The sequence below is a fragment of the Pteropus alecto genome, unplaced genomic scaffold (genome assembly GCF_000325575.1).
Source record: "Pteropus alecto unplaced genomic scaffold, ASM32557v1 scaffold161, whole genome shotgun sequence".
Lineage (NCBI taxonomy): Eukaryota > Metazoa > Chordata > Mammalia > Chiroptera > Pteropodidae > Pteropus > Pteropus alecto.
This window is the reverse complement of record NW_006432943.1, coordinates 3,610,957-3,628,772: the sequence shown is the minus strand read 5'-3', so window position 1 is coordinate 3,628,772 and position 17,816 is coordinate 3,610,957. Positions and strand designations below refer to the sequence as shown.

Below are 17,816 nucleotides of genomic sequence, written 5' to 3'. Positions count from 1 at the left end.
TACTTGAACATATGCACTGCGATACCATGATAGTCGATCTGATGGCTGCTAAATGACTAACAGGTGGGGCGGGGAGCATCTACAGCTTGGAGATGCTAGGCAAAGGGACGATTCACTTCCCAGGTGAGACAGAGCAGGACGGGGCGAGAGTTCATCATACTACTTGGAACAGTGCACAATTTAAAACTTATGAATTGTTTCTTTTTGTAATTTTCCATTTAACATTTCCAGACCATGGTGGACTGCCGGTAACTGAAACCACAGAAAGTGAAACCTCGGATAAGAGAGAGAAATGCTGTATAATATATACAATGCCGCCAATGTCGCATCGCACTGTTGTGTGTCTCTTTTCTGAACTTCAAAATACCTCCTGGGACATAAAAGGGGAACGGGGCCTTAAGAAGCACTTTGTGGAGTGGTTCTAGTGAGTACATAACAAAGCAAAACAATGTGCTCTAGGAAGGGAACTTTTCAGTATGTATCCTTGGTGGCGATTCACAAAGCATTTTGTAGTGCAGCCTCATGGTTGAGGGCCCTTCCTTGTCTCTGGACATCCTTTTCACTGATAAAGAATAGAGAGAATGGCTGAGAATTCTACCCAGGTTAGTTCAGCAAGGTTTAATTTCTCCAGCACTGCTGTGTAAATTGTGCCAATAACAAAATTCATATCTCTCACACTAATCATTCCAAGATGCATTCAAGAGGATATAACATGGTGAGGTGGAGCCTGGGAGATTTGAATAAATTATGTCAAAGGAAAAGATCACCGGTAGTGCTGACATGACAGCCTGCACATGACTAATCTAAATATTCATTTTGGATAATGAAACAGCTATCAACAAATTCATGACTTAAGACAATATTTTCACTTCAGATGTCAAGTGACAAAGGGTCTCCATAACACATTGCCATCAGCAGTCTGTATCAGCAAGAGAGAAAATATACTTGAATTTCATAAATATGTATGAATCACAATCTTTCTATTTTAAAAAGAGACTTAGCCTCATTCAGAATTTTCACAAAATACTTGTCACAAAGACATTAACCTCACAAATCATTTCATGGCGAGAACTATCTGTTGGGTAATAAGTAATGAATCTGTTTCTAGTCAACTGGTCTACTTCTTACTTTACTTATATGCATCTGTGGTTTCAGATGTTTAGACAACTTCTATATTACTCTCTTTCTAACTTAGTGGTTGCTGGATAAAGCTACAGTGTCATTGAAGTAGTAGCTGGAGAGTCTTGCATGAATCAAACCAGCACTAAAAATGACCATTATTACCTATGGAGTAATATATCCCAGCTCAGGGCACTGGGGAAGAGTAAAAAAAAATAAATTTGTAATATGACCCATGTCTCAATTTGCCTGTTTATACATTAGATTCATCTGTTACTGTTCTACCTTCTTATTCCATGAGTGGCAGGAGGATTCTCGGTAGGAAAGTGGGCTTTGTCATCTCATGTTGTCAGATCTTTCTCTTCAACCAAAAAGGAAGAGGGAGATGAAGAGACTGTATCTTTGTCCTTATCCAATGGTAGATTTAGAGTTGTGAGGACAATAACTGTATGTCTCCTTTAGAAGGCAAATGGCTAAAAACATATGAACCCATGTTTAGCCTTGCTAGGAATCAAAGATTTGCAAATTCATTATTACGATGAGTCACAAAAGCTGAGAGTTTTACATATTATTTGACTCAGCAATTCTGACTTTAGCCAAAAGAAAGTATCATTATATATGATCAAAGATTTATGTACGAAGTTGTTCATCACAGCATTGTTATACTGATTTTTTAAAAGGGGTGAAAATCCTTCCTTGTTCATGAGAAATAATTATGATATATCCTCCTATGATAAAAATGAAATATTAACCAGGCATTAAAACTGGAAAGATTTCACAGTACTCTGTTAACTGAAAGTGGAAGATAATAAAATAAGATGCAGAGTTCTGCTCCTACTTAGGATGTAGAAAGTCATAAGAGAATGTTTTCCCCATCTGAACAATGAGAAAAAGCTAGGTAATACACAAAATAATAACCTTTCTTGAGCCTATCAGAGAGGTGAGGTCACGAGGCAACTAAGTAAATTGAATTCCAAAGAGTTGATAAGCCCATCCATGAACTTTTAGCAGAGCACAAGAGAAAAGAGGTGGCCACCATAAAAGTAGATAAGAAATTAAACAAATCCTTAAAGGCCATGTGTGGGTTAGTGTGTCAGTATGGGATAGCTTAGAGCCTCAGACACAAGGAAGTTTGCATTCATTCGCCCTCCAACTCTTTTCCAGTGACCTCCACTAGGTGTTCACAAGAAAGGTTAGAGGCAAAGTAGGAGGCTGGAGAGAGCCCCCTCCACTGCATAGACATGCAGGAGGTGACCAGCTGCTGCTGAGAGACAAGCAAAAGTCCTTGTCCTCTTCCCCAGAGCCTTTTCTTGCAAAACAAAAGTCTTAAGCTGCTGGGGGAGAACAGAAAACTTTTTGCCTCTAGAACCAGGCAAAAATCCATTTCTTCTGGAAGAAGAATAGAAGTAAAATCTACCTGTCTCTAAGGGAGGGGTAGAGAATTCTCTTGCCTCCGGACACAGGCAAAGAGCCATTGCTGCTGAGGGAAGGGCAGAAGCAAAAACTTCCTCCCTGGCTTGTGCCCAGGATCCTGCACTGCTCCAAAGCAGAGGTCTCCTATTTCTGGGGGAAAGCCTTAACTCCAAGGCTCAGGTACACAGGGTTTGCCTAAGACTGATATAGGACCAGGACAACAAAGAAACCCCAAACCCCCACAACAAGCCAGAGAAACAAAGAATAGAAGCACTTCCCACCTCCACCTTGGGAGCATAGGGAGAGATCCACTTTGTGGTGCGGTGTGCAAAGACAGCTGAAAGCTTAGCGTAAGGCATTAACACTCAGAAATCCCCTTTGGCACACCAGGCTCCACTCTAAGCACACATACTAACGGCAGCCATCACTGAAGTCTGTGGTGCCCTAAATGTAACCACAGTAACGACAAAACCCAAACCCAGCTCAACTCCTGATTCCCTGACTCATCCTCCTCCCTCTGCCACACCATCCCACACTAATGACACTAATGATGGCTACTGAAGTATATCAAAGATGTATGAAGATGCCTTTATTGCCTTCAATGATGAAGCTAAGACAGCACTTTACAAACAGCAGTTCCAGAATCCACTAACACCTGCTAATTAATATGTCTAATATGCTAGTGAGTGAAATATTCAGGTTCTAGACATTTGAGAAACTGTCTCTTTATCCTGCCAGGGGAATTTTGTACATAGAAATGGATGGTCAGTGTGGGGGAAGAAAAATGACTACTAATGCAGCTGATGTATTTTATACCCACACACAGACAAAGACACACAGAAAGGCATATCTTCCCGAAGTTCTGCTAAGAAAAGTACCTCTTCAGAGGCAAACAAATGACATTTTGACTTGGAAATTTTTAAAAAGTCAAAACAAACGGTTGAATTTTTATGTCACTCCGGTTTCTCCCCTGCCCAGATTTTTAACCACTAAAGTAGGGAAATTTGGGTGTTGATGATGCAACTTCAATATTGAATCATCTCTGTCCTCTATTCCAGAGTATAGTTCAACTGTTTGGCTATAGCAATCAAAGTTTCTTTAGAACTTTTAGTAAGAGTATGTAAAAGATGTTTTACTTCTTCTAGTGACTTTTAACAAAAGGGATCTAACTAAACATAGTTCATACCTCTTTAGTTGATTTTTATCATATCCTTGGAACTTAGAGATTCACATTTTTAATTTCTAACAACTGCAGCTGGATGCAAGGGAAACTATTCAAAGAAAAAAAGTATTTCATTCTCAAAATTTTTATAGAGCTAAGGTAAGATGCGACAGCTCGAAGTGAGGGCAGAACGGGAGAGAAGATTCCAGGGCTCAAGCTGTGAAAGGTAGACTATCCCCTCAAAAATAAAAGAGAAGATTTAAGCAGAGAGAATATTTACATACACAAGGAATATGTGAAAAAAAGTAAATCAGAGCAAGATGATGAAGTGAGGACTAAAAGTAAATCAGAGCAAGATGATGAAGTGAGACTACAAGACAACAAAGCTCATATCCCCATCAAAAAAAAGTCTGAGTAGTAAGCTAAACAGCTTTTGTTCTCTAATAAAGGTGGGCGAGAGGAAGAACACCATGGCACTGAGAACACGGTGTGACAGATGAGGGAGAATGTCCCCGTGCATGGAAGGGCATAAAGGAAGGAACAAAGCCCTCTGGCAAGTGAACAGACAAAGACTGTGGGGACAGAAAGAGGCAAATAGACAAGAGGAAGTGAACCAAAAACAGATTCACGAGACAGGGACTGTGTAACAGGAGAGATGGAATGGGGAGCAGCAAAGGCATCTGTGGAGAGAGAGGCCCCATCAAGCAGGGGACAGATATGTGGTGAGGTGTCTTTCCTCCCATTCCCAAACCCAAACGGCGAAGCTCTAGAAAGAGCAAGTACCTCCAGAGTCTGGTTCTCCTGCTCACTGTCCAATCTCCTGCACCTAGAACAATGCTTGGTATGTAGAAGGTGCTCAAAGCATAGGTGGTAAATGAAAAGCGGTAGAACATAAAAGAGAAAGAAGCTGAATCCCCTGAGAAATGGCATGTGCCTCGTGGCTTCCATTACTGAGGTGTGAGGTCACAGAGAAGATATCAAAGAGCTGGGCTCTGCTTATAGCATGGCCAAGCGATACTCACCTTGGGGCCAGTTTGGTCTTGCTTTTACAGGACCAGCAAGGACCCAAGTGAAACAGGCAGTGGTCAAAACAAGAGTGATTGATGAGCAAGGGAGTGGCAGAGGGTGGTCATATGTAAAAGGCTCTGCCTCCACATCTGTCCCCAAATATCACCCACGTGTTTAGATGTCTGAATGTCTCATCATCCAGGGCCACTCTTTTGGGGATTGTTTCTCCAGAATTTTCCATAAAATACAACTAACGCACCAAGGCCTGTATGGCCTCAACCGTTCAAAGTCAGTGATATCTAGACTAGAATTGTTCTATCAACTTAGCAACATGTAGGGTAGGGGCCCAAGGAAAATGGACTCAAGACAGAGAGACTCCCCAAGAGTCCAACGTAGAAGACTGATCAAAGAGGCTGGGTCAAGGGAGATGGGGTCAGACTGGTTGTGAATCCCCAGATGACTCATCCTACTTTCCAGGGGATCTCCCAAGTGGAAGATGAAGCTGGGGGTGGTGTGTACAGAAATGAAGATGAATCAGTTGTAGACATGTCTGACTGCCCAGCCCCTAGCTATGTGGTTGTCACCAACAGAAATATACCTAAGCCCTAGAGGAGGAATGACACAAAATCAGAAAAACTAGGGTATCATTAAGAGATGTCATGCTCATTCTTAAAAAAAAAGACTAATGATAACAGATGAGGGGACAAATTGAAATGAAACAGACCTTACGAGGATTCTAGCCATTCAAATTTCCTTCTTGAATGGAAAGATTTATACATTTTCATCTCTTCCCAGGGCACCCAAACAGAAACATTTCACTCTTCTGAATCGTTCCATCCATTTTCTCATAGTTTATCTCATTGCCGTGGTGATGAATCAAGGATCTTGTTTTCATTTGTCTGTACTAGATTAGCATCTTCCTCAAATACTTCAAAAAATGCATACAGCAGTATCAGAATGCTACTTCTAAAAATATTTCTTATCTAAGATGAGAATCGATGGGATAAGCAAAGCATTAGGAGAAACAGCCTCTGGATCTTATCCTCATTCTGTCATTTCAGAAACAGGGTTTGAGATTCCCGTTTCTGCTCACTAAGGGGAAGTGGAGAGGCTACTCACTTGCTTCGCAGAAAAAGTTCTAAGACTGAGGAACATGTGATGACCAATTATTTTGCTCAAGGCAGAACAATTAAGGAACTATGGCAGAGACTGCTAATTGCTTACCCCATATCTATTCACCTTTCCTTCAACGGAAATAAAACCAGGATTTGATTCAAGGGTGTAATGTATTACCTAAGAGACTACACTTTCCGGTTTCCTTTGACTGCAGACAGGGTCAACGGAGGGGTAAGTGGATAGGCTATGTGTGTCTTCTGGGAAAGCTCCCTAGGGGCGACTGACTCAGCTGAGTGGTGTCACCCCACTCCCATCCCCAACTTGCTCCTGGGTGGTCACCTTGAATAATAGAATGAAAGAATGAAAGCCATGAGCTAAGGATGGTGGAGCAGAAGGATAAAAGAATACTGTTCTCTACTGAGCATGTGCTGCTGCCACACCTGGGACCTCCATAATTCTTTCACATTAGTGAGAAATAACCTTTCATCTTGTCTAAGCCAAACACAATTCCTAACTGACAGACCTGTTGTCAACCTTCTAAGTAGCTTCCTTCTAGGCTCATCTACAACATTGGCAGGGTCCAGGCCAAGAGCAGAGGTCTTCACCTTGCCCTGTGGCCACCCATCCCTTTCTCTTCCTACCCCTAGCTCCGTCTGCTTTGTGTGGACACCAAGCTCACACTTCAAAGGTCATCATCAGGCTAACGCTGCTCCTTAGCCACTTTTCAGCCCTAGGGCACACATGCTTCGCACCAGGACAGAGCCTGGAGAGGCTGGTGTAGGCTTTGGAGATGGGCTCAGAGTCATTTTGGCAGGGAATTCCAGAATCCTAGTCCTCCAAGGCGTGTCTGAAGTTGTGGAAGGTTCCGGGTGGCATGTCTCTGTGATCTCCTTACTCTGCTGGGAGAAGCATGGCCTTGGATGGCACAGGACCTAGGGCACAGGCCCAAGCTGCCAGGGTCTAAATGCAATATCACTGGTTTATCTCCCTCTCACCTCCTAATGCTTGCTTTTTTCTTTTTTCATTCACAACTTGACACAGCAAAACTCGAAGTAGTCTAGTTAGCTACTTGTTATAACAGCCTTGGTAAAAATTTCTCTTGCACTGTGTTGCTTTCCCGTTACCCTTTAATGCCACTATCTTCTTTCTTTATGAGATTGTATAATAAAAAGTTGATGAAGCCTGACTCCCTGGCAAGCTTTTCTTTGGCGAGTTATCATTAGGATGGCTAAGCACAAGCTTATCAATCAACTGCAATATTAGTGCTAGTGTACCGAACGAAGGAGGAGGCTCTAAGTCCTTGGTCTCTGTCAGTTACACATTAGCCTGTTGGAGGAAACTCTACAAGTGGCACTGAGATAGATCTGTTTGCACAAACACTGCACCCTGGGAGGGCAGCAGAATCAGTTGCACATCCCCGCCACCAAAACTGGCACAGGGACTGCTGCCCTCAGAGCACCATATGGAAGCAGGAGGGAAGTCTGCCCAGAAGAAGAACCCTATAAGAAATGCCACTGAAATGACACAGGACTGGGCCTCCAACAAGCTGGGTACCTTTCTCTGTTACTCAGCCTAGAGCAGCAGAAACTGAGACCTGATGTGGCAGTGCCACTGATGACAGGATTCACCCTCCAGCTCCCACGCCTAAGTGCAAAGACTCATTCCTTGAAGGATCTGTCTCCTTCAGATGGCCTTACTGGCAGGACCGGTAAAGCTGGCTTCGGGAATGTGAAAATACTCAAACCACTGCACCTTCTTTGTGTATCTTGGAAACTCCCTCCCTTTAGTTCAGTGATTCTAAGCTTTGTTTTGAATTAAAAATCTCTATGTTCTCTGGACTGGATAATTACTAAAGGACTTGAGTGCTTACCCGCTCTTCAGAGAACTGGTGTAACCCTTTTCAACCAGCAAAATATAATCGAAAGAACATTCACCAAATAATCTGAGATGTAAGTATTTGCTACAGACTGAATGTTTGTGTCCACTCCAAATTCATATGTTGAAACCTAATCCCCAGTGGTATTAGGAGGTGGGGCCATTGGGAGGTGATTAGATCTGAGGGTAGAGGCCTCATGAATAGGATTAGTACCCATATGAAAGAGACTCCAGAGAGCTCCCTTGGCTCTCCTGGCACGTGAGGACACAGCAAGAACATGGTCATCTATAACTAGGAAGAGAGCTCTCACCAGACATCAAATAATGCTGGCATTTTGATCTTGGACTTCCCAGCCTCTGAAACTGTGAGAAATAAATATTTGTTGTGCAAACTGCCCAGTCTACGGTATGTTTGTTACAGCAGCCCAAACAGACTAAGAAAGTCCTTCTGTCCCCAACTTTCTACCTACATTCATATATTAGTTTTCCCATAGGAAAAATGGAAAATATGGGTTAAATGATTTGTAAGGTCCCTCCTAGCTCTACAGTTCGATGGCTCTATATAGTCCTATGAAGTGACAGATTTTTAAATATCCTTTTCCCAATCCTCATCTAATTTCTTCTCAACTTTCAGGTCTTGGCTGAGAAGTTAGTTCCTTCCATAGGCCTTCTCTCACCCTCCCCAGCCTGCAGCGTGGGCTAGGAGACCCCTCTCTGTGTTCCCATGGTACCCCGAACTACTATTATAGCACTCCTTTCCCTAGGATATAATTGTCTATAAATTACTTTGTGGGTTCCCTGTTAGTCTGCAAATTCTGGAGGAGACAGAGACCAATCTTTAATTCTTAGCAGGAGCTCAATGACGTATATGAAATAATAATACAAGTGGAGGGTTTCTGATAGTCGCAACCCACTTCGGTCACTGGACTGGGGATGAGAGATGTTCTCAGATAACTATTCAGGGAACATGCTGAAACAGTCTTTGTTCTTCGGCCTGCATTTAGAAACAGTCTTTAGATATATGTACCATGAACACACACCTAATGAATCAGATTACCACAGTTTTTTTAAGGGAAAGAAGAAAAAGACTTCCAGTTTTATGGTCAGAGAAACCCAGACTATTATATTCAGCTCAGTTCTTATTAATAAAATGGAAGATCTTTTGCCTTCTCATCTTAGCTCTTCAAATTAATATAAAGTCTGATTGCCCCAAAGCATTATTAATTGTATAGTAACATCATTTATACCACGAATTGGAAATGACATACATATCCAGTCACAGAGTGATGGCTAAATAAACGATGACACTTAACCGGTGAACTCATGCAGCACTTGACAATGTACCTACAATATAATCTAAAGTTAAAAAGTGAGACACAAATTACATGTGCAGTAGGACGGCCATCATGTAAAATATATCAAATACATGCATAAAACATAGAAAGAATTACTATAGAATATTAATAGTGGCTGTGTTTATGTGTTAGGACTGTGGATGATTTCCTTTCTTTCTGTTTCTGAATTCTGCAGGTTTTCTTTGATGACCTTTAGTATTTTACTCTCATAGTAAAATGAAAAATCTAAATAAATCATTTAGCTGTTCATTGAAAATATCTTGTTATTTTCTGTTATAAAACTTTTGGCTGTTGATACTGGGTGTGTCCACCTGAAAGAGCTGTACCAAGGAGCAGAGAGAAGACCCTGAGATGCAGGCAGTAGAAGCCGGGGATGGAAACACACGGAGTCCTCTGGAGGAGCAGCCACCCGTGTAATAAGTCACTGATCTAAGCCCTGGCTATGTGCCAGGCAGTTCCCGTACTTTTTTTTTCATTATGTTCTCATAAAAACTGTAGGCGACAGGTGCTGCTGTTACTCCCATTTTATAGCTGAAACTGAGCCTCAGAGTGGCCAATTCTTTTGCTAGTGTGTGCGGGAGCCAGAGTTTGACTCTGGGCAGTCTGTCTCCATGGTCTGCCACTTTCTCACTATGCTCTGCTGTCCCTTCTGAAGCAAAAGGAGAGCCTGAGGGGGAAACAACCATATTTCCAAGCCATACTTCATTTCATGCAAGGATCTCTTGTGTCAGCCTCCATTTGCATTTTTAGGAGATTCTATTTAGATAAGTCCTCAAATGACTCCTGCTCGTCAGTGGAAATGGTCTCTAGTAATCACTTATTCACCATATTATCTCAAGGCTCTAACCAAAAGGTGATCTATTAATTGTCCCTCTTTGGAACAATATGCTCAGCTTTGAATAGAAAACATAAATTCACTGCTTTAGGGCAACAGGCCCATTTATAAATGCTCTCATGGCGGCCAACTTTACAGACCCAGACCAGCACAGATACAGTCCGTGCCAGCTTCCCAGTTAAAAGGTGAACAATGGTATCGTTGCTGTCTACTTGCCAGCACAATTAGAGGCAATCTCCCTCCATGTGCTTGTTCAAAGTAGGTTCATCCCGCAAATGACGGAATATGCCCCGCTGACGACCATCAGTGCACACAAGCACTTTGAGGTTCTCTGTTACATGGTCACATTTTCTCTGCACAGAAACCTACTGATGTAACATCTCTAGGAGTGAAGGGAGGGGAAACTTCACTGCAAATGAATTCCAAGAGAACAGTGCAGGATATCTGGAGAGAGTCAGTCTTGTTGGAGTCAGGCGTTTCACTAGAAGAGCGCACATCCTCGAGCTCCCAGCCACCCTAGGGAAGCATGAATGAGGGAGCGGGAACTACAGAAACAGATTCCATGAAATCGGCCATGCAAATTGATCCAAAGGAAATGACATGGCTTGAAGGGAATCCATTTCCAATTCAAATTCAAATTCAAACCAAATGTGTGAACAGAAATCAAAAGGAAATGAATAAATAGAGAGAAATTTTAACAATAAAACCAAATCACGAGGGTAAATGCTGTAAGGAGAACTACTTGGGGATGTGCCCATCGTGCTCTCTGTCTCATGGTCCTGTCCCCTGAGGGACAATTCTGTGGTGTCCATTCACTTACTTTCTCTGGAACCGGACCACAGGATCAGCCAGCAGGTCAGTGAAGTCAAGCTTTCTCCCCTTCTCGATGACATCTCGATGCTTGCGAACAAATAGCCACCCGATGTGAGAGAAGAAGAAGCCTCGGCGGGCATTGTGGGGGTCAGCATCGGTCTCCGAGTACTTGTGATGGACCCGGTGGTCCCTAGACCACTCAAAGATGTCATTCTGCAGAGAGAATGCAGACCCTGAGTAAAGACACAAAGCACCCTGGCACCTTCTTGGAAGCTTCTCAGCCTCCCCTACCCTCCAACCCCCATCCTCACCACCACTGACTTCCACTTTGCCCCTACCCTCAACCCACAATCTCTCACCCTCAAGTTTAATCCCTGGGGTTGGTCTCAGGTGGTTTACACCAAAACAAGAGTAAATCCTCACTTAGTAAGGATCTTGGCTTGTGTTTGGGATGAGCCCACTGCAAGGAGGCTCAGGCTTATTGAGTGAACTTGTGGGGAAACCTGAAAAAAAGTTCTGGTGGAGGCTCTTGAAGTCTCCTGGGAGATCATTCATGTCAAGAAAGGAGAGATCCAGTCTCAGGACAAAGGTGATTGTCAGAATGGAGGGGCGACCTTGAGTATGAAAGGGGGTTCGTTCTCGGACTGAATCTCTCTGCCATCCTTTCCTGTTCAGTGGCCTTCATGTCCAACTGATGGAGAGCGGGAAGCCAGAAAGTAAAAACCCAAAGAGCAACTTCACCAAATGTCTGCAAAATACCGAGTCACAAATTACACCGTTTGAAGACTGCTCTGTGTCACTGAAAGGGAGGGGAGGCAACTTCAGCTCCTTGGGGAATCTGGTGTACTTGGCTGTGTCCACCAGTGAAGAAGCAGCAATGCCTGAAGGGCAGGCAGCACTCTCTGGATACCAAGAAAGACTGCTGCCCAAGGAGGGAGAAGCATCAGAGTCTAGCAGGTTCTACCAAAGCCACAGACAGAGTGGGGCTCAGGCACACACGGGGAACACGGCCTGCTGACCCTCTCTCGTGGCAGGAGATCTGGGAGGGCGTCAGGGGTCTGGAGGTCCTGGATGAATTATCATGAGCAAGAATCAATGTCATTTAGGCCGTTATTATTCATGAAACCTTATCTATAGCCATGGGCCAGTGAAATCTATAGACTTCCCATTTATGCCGTTTTGTTTTAATCTGATAATGTTTTTAAAACTTAGAGAAGGTAAATTAGGTTAGAAGTAACGCTTTTGATAGGAAAATTAACCTGAAAATAAAAATAAATTTATATAGTATATAAGACCTTTTAAAAAATGGTAATAATTTTTTATACCATACTATTCAGCACTTAGTCATGTTTTCATTAGGAATCTGCCATTTCATAGATGCCGGCTTCATTCTGCCGATGAGAAGAGAGGGAACTGTTTTATTATAAAAGTTCTAACAGTTCTTTTAATCAAAATGAGGTTCGTTGAGTTTTTGGTTTCTCTGGCTCACCCAATGCTACCCCACCTTTTTATTTGCTTAATCCCTGGACAATGGGACAGAGAAGGGGAAGTAAGAAGACCTTAAGAAAGATAAGCTCAGCTTGACTATAAAGGGAACAGCGATGCTTAGCAGATTGTATAAGGCAAAAATTATAGCCTAGCTTACTGTAATAAGAAAGAGGTCTTTAGATTTTACCAGTATATTTAAACACAGTAGTTGGAAAAAGTAAAAGCATTTATTATTTATAATCACAGAATCTGGAGTTGGGAAGGGATTTCAAATGTCAGTCAAGACCGTTGCAGGCCGGAATAATTGGTGCCTTGGCATTAGTTTGCTGCTTTTACTGCAATGCCTATCTGATGATGAAAGAAGGGGAAATCCTCTCTTCCCAATTCACAGATGGCAACATTAAGGCTTAGAAGACATTTACTCAAGTTCATCTAAGTCAAAACAGTAATGGAACAAAGATGGCACACCTTCAGTTCTTAGTTCACACTCCTTTCAATGAGATAATTACCTTACTCTACAAACTTTTTGATGGGAGGCAGAGTATTTTACAGAGAACTTTTATTTTTCCTGTTAAAAGGTTATACTGACTCTTTTATCACAGTACAATTTTATTAAAAAACTCTTGGAGAGCTCCAAAGGGCTAGAAACATTAGTCTCACAAAATTAAGCATAATACAACAACAAAAGAATGATGAAGACAAGCTGGAACCGAGATATTTATTTATTTTAATTCCTCTTACCTGGCTACCTTCCCAGCAGCAGCCACTTTGACTGCAACAGTGGAATGAAGCAAGGGTTTGGCCACATTCCAAATAATCGAGCACTCAATAGAGCCCCAAATACTTTACTTTGTATTTTTTAATCTTTTGTTATTGGTGTTTTTAACTCTAAAGCTGAATCCCATGAAAAAGTGACTCAGAACAAGATGTAAGCCAACCACTGAGCAGAAAGGGAGCAAGGTTCATATGCTCACCCAGGGGCATTTTCTTTCTATTTATCTGCATTTCACTTCTATCTTGCAGTGATTGGGAGTGAGAGCCAACCTGTGAAAAGCATTTGTGCTTGATGAAAAGCTGTGTGTACCTAGGGTGTGTGTGGTATAGTCAGTATGTGCGGAAGGGAAAGCCGAGGGCTAATGAGGAGGGAGAGATGGCCAAGTCAACCTCCAGAGGCGGGGGAGTGAGAGAAAACAGCCTGTAGCTGCTGTCATAGCCCAGCAATATCCTGGTCATCGCGCTTCCTCCCCGTGTTTACATAGTGCTGATTACTCCTGTCTGGAATTATGTGCACCACTCCATCATCCTCGCTTCACAGAAAATTAAAAATATATATATGAGGCACAGAGAGATGGTGAACTTTCATCGATGAGTTGACTTTCAAGTATGTGTATTCTGTCTGTTCGTGCTCTGTGTGCACATTTTGACAGCGGCCATTGTGCTGAACTCAGCAGCAACTCCTGAAGCCTAAAGACTTACACATTCTAACAAAACAACTAACAAATGATTCAGTTTGCAACCTAGAGTTTAAACGTAACAGTCGATTCTGATACATCACAGTCTTAATGTGCAACCCCAATTCCTTCAACAGTGGATACTCACGACATGTTTATTGATCATTCCTGACAAAGAACTGGAGTGGTGAAAAGAACTATATTAGTTCTAAGAGCCTTTGGTATAACTGAGGCACAGGCAGTTGGGGGAGAGGAGGAGAAAGAGGAAGAAAGCAGATTAGGAGTGTACAGCCCGGGTGTACACTCAGGTTTTATTACCTGAGGAGTCACACCATGTCCTACTCTGCGCTGTCCAAGAGAAATATATGCCACATGTGTAATTAAAATTTTCCTAGTAACCACATTAAATAAGTGAAAAGGAACAAGTAAAAATAATTTAAATAAATATTTTACTTAATATATCCAAATTATCATTTTAATAATTATTATAAATTGTAAATGAGATATTTTATTTTTTTTTTGTGCCAATTCTTCAAAACTGGATGTGTAGTTTACACTTCTAGCACACCTCAATTTGGACCGGCAACATTTCAAGTGCTCGGTAGCCACATATGGCCAGTGGCTACCATACTGGACAGTGCAGGTCTAACTCATGACTTATACACTTTTTTCATATGTGTTTTATACTTTTTAAAGTTTTTAAAAATTCAATGTTGCTTACTAGTGAGAATGTGAAATTGGCACAAGCTATGTAAAGGGTAAATGGGCTGCATATATCAAAAGCATTAAAATTGTGCATATCTAAAACCTAGCAATTTGGTCTATGGCCATGCCACCCTATACAAGCCTGATCCCGTCTGATCTCAGAAGCTAAGCAGAGTCAGGTCTGGTTAGTACTTGGATGGGAGACCACCTAGGAAGACCAGGTGCTGTAGGTGTAAAAAATTAAAAAATAAAGGATCGTAAGCTGACAAGGTCCTTGTAATCTGTGAGGTCAACCAAGGGTTGCCTTGCCAAAAAAAAATTTTTTTAAATAATAAAATAAAATCTAGCAATTTGTTTTCTTCATCTTAAGGAAATTTATCTTAAGAGAAGTTAAGAGAAAAGGAATTTATCGTGGTTGCGTGCAAAGATTTAACCCAAAGGATGTTCACTGCAGTGAAAACGTGGAAAAACCCAAAATTTCCACTTAACAGGATGTGATTGAGTACTTTGTGATATATTAATTAATTGAATACTATCCGTGTGTGTGCGCACGTGTATATAGAAAGCTTTGGAGAGAAATAGGGTTACCTCAGGACAGTGAGACTGGGAGGTATGAGAACAGAAATACTTTAACATTTTATCTTACACTCTGAAAATTTTAATAAAAGCATTTGTTAGTTTTGTATTTAAAAACTAATTAATTTAAAAGGATATTGTAGTATTGATATGAAGAGATGAAAAGTAGTTAAGTGAGTAGTTTTAAAAATAATAGATACAGTATGAATTTATTTTTAATAAAAATGTGTATTTGAGCATAGGAAAAATGAAGTATATAAGTCAACCTTATATGAAGTACATAAGTCAGTTTACAGTGGTTCTCTGTAGGAAGTGAGATGGTGGCGATTTATTTTTTCTTTTAGTTTATTTGTATTTTCTAAATTTTTATAATAAACAAGTTTTTCTTTTGGATGTGGGGGCAACAAAAATGTTTTTTAAAGTTTCTACACTCCCAAATCAAAACAGCCTGGCTTCTGCCATCAGCCCTATATCAGGAAAAATTCTATGAAACGGTAAGATTCATCTAATAATCCAGTCAGTTCTATGTATATTTACATCACCCTTCTTCCATCTTTGTGTTTATTAGCACTAATCAACCGATCATACCTCAACTTGTGTGACAGTGCCCTTGCTTAAACCTATCCTGTGTCTGTAGAAATTGAAATTGATCATGTGGTGATTTTTCTCTATAAGCACAGTCTTTCAGTATTATCTGGGACTTGAGCGAAACTAATCAATCTCAAAAACTCCACTGAAGCAGATTATGAAGCCGCCTGTTCTGTCAGTAAATTTCCCCTGCTTCCTTTTATGTTCTAAAGAAATTGGTGAGTCTAATGGCCATAGGGAAAACTGTCTTTAAAGGCCACATAATTTCCACTAGTTAGCAAGATGAAGGCTAAATGTAAATAGCATTTAGCATGTCCCATTCTACAGATCTGAGACCAGAATCATTGATCGGCTTTTCTCCAGCCTGGCTGCAAACAGATGCTTCTTTCTGACCAGACACCAGTGTGCTTGTTATGTCCCCTAATTCAATGGTGTGGCTGCTTAAGGTTCCAAAAGAGGAAATTTACCAGGTGGCCTCAAAGCCAAAGGGATTTCCACTTGCCTTCATAATACATCTTTGTCTCTAGACAATAGTGAAAAAGAAACTAGGAGCAGGAATTATAGCTTGAACAGACAGGTTTTAGGGTAGAACATGTGTGTGCGTGCGTGCGTGCGTGCGTGTGTGTGTGTGTGTGTGTGTGTGTGTTGTGAGTGAATCCTGTCTGGGAAAGAGCCATTCCATTAAGGGTGTCAGAGGAAAAGACACTGCTGCTTCCACTCGTAGGGACTGTAAGACTCATGTGGAATAGACCTGATCTCAGTCTCGAAGGTCTGAATATCATCTTCAGTTCATATGCCAACTCTGTGCTATTCAAACAGTGAAGAACATCCGGTTCTTTCTCTACTGTCACTACTGGGCAGCACTGATTTCCCTCCAGATAACACTGACAATCTGTAAGAAGAGCCCAGAAAGTTCTCTCAAAAGGGGCTGGCAAATTGTAGCTTCGGGAGAACAAGTCCCCACCTGCTGCCTAGCCTTCATGTGGCCCTTGGCCTCAGGAGGTTTCAGGTGGGCAAGTGTTGAAAAGCCAACTTTAGTTATTTAAAAAGGATTGCTGACTATACTTAAAGATTAGAAAGAAGGAAAACGGTGTTTCATATTTTATTTCAAAGTCGATTGTTTAAATATCTTACAATGAAAATGTATTTGAATAAGACTTTTATAAAACATATTTTAACACATATTTTAAAAATGGGTTGGGTAGTCCTCTTGGTAGACAAGTTGGCCTTCTGCGAATCCTCCCAGTTTGGGTTTTGGAGGGTTTTTTGGTTAGTGATGCAATCATGGTTCTAGTCTCCTGAGCTAGGTTTCTTTCAATTAATGAGTCAAAATTTCGGGGAAGAAAGGGCCTGGAAAACAATGACAGCCCAGTAATGGACCCACCTCATTCCCAGACCTTGGTTTTTAAATACCATTCCCCACTAAAAGGAGTCAGAACTCTTTGGTGAAAAGGCTGAGGCCAGGACTAAGGTAGAAAAAACACAAGAGGAACTTGGTATATTTTGTGCCAGAAAGTAAAGAACTGCTCTTAAAATGATGGCAACTTGTCAAAAAAGACATTTGTATTGTCTTCTACAGATAAAATTGGGGTAATTTGATTAAAAATTGGGAGCATTAAGATGAATAATAACAGTAATAGACTAAAATCCATTTACTAAAATGAGAATCTGTGAACCCGTAATAAACAAACAAACAAACAAACAAAATGCCAACCAACAAATGTAGAAGAAATTATGGAGTTAGAAAATCATCATTTTGTGAGTGTCATGGCAATAACTGATTCAGGCAAGAATCACCAATGTAGGCTAAAACTACTGTGTAAAAGGCTGATGAAGAAAAAATACATAGGATCATAGTATCTCAGCATAAATTACTCTTAATTACAAAAGGAAAAATAGTCGTCCTATAGTGAGGAAACTGAGTAGATACCACCTGAACCAAGTGATCAAAGTTCATGCCACCAATAACATGATAAAGTGATATCATGAGCCTCTTGTTTGATGCTCAGGACACAAGACCATGAATGTAAGCATTTCTGCCCCAAATGCACAATCTTAGCATAATTGTGAGAAAATGTGAACAAACCAAAAATGAGGAGCATTTGACAAAATAACTGGTCTGTAACTTTCAAAAAAAAAAAATGCCAATGTCATAAAATCAAAGAACAACTGAGGAACTATTCCAGATGAAAGGAGACTAAAGAGATATTATAGCTCATTGTAATGCAGGATCCAGGACTGTGATCCTGAATGTAGTATTGCATCAACGTTACATTTTTTGATTTTGGTACATGTACTGTGTTTATGTGAAA

General features: G+C 41.1%; 1 protein-coding gene and 1 pseudogene across 1 annotated transcript in view; one reads left to right on the top strand and one right to left on the bottom strand.

The window, feature by feature from the left end:
- SCD5 (stearoyl-CoA desaturase 5) overlaps nt 1-17,816 on the bottom strand; it is a 131,958-nt gene that overhangs the window by 22,416 nt on the left and 91,726 nt on the right. The window contains exon 3 of the mRNA XM_006907602.3: nt 10,704-10,909. Coding sequence (XP_006907664.1) covers nt 10,704-10,909 — 206 coding nt within the window. The remainder of the gene's footprint in view (nt 1-10,703; nt 10,910-17,816) is intronic.
- Nucleotides 14,455-14,573, top strand: LOC112476402 (annotated as a pseudogene).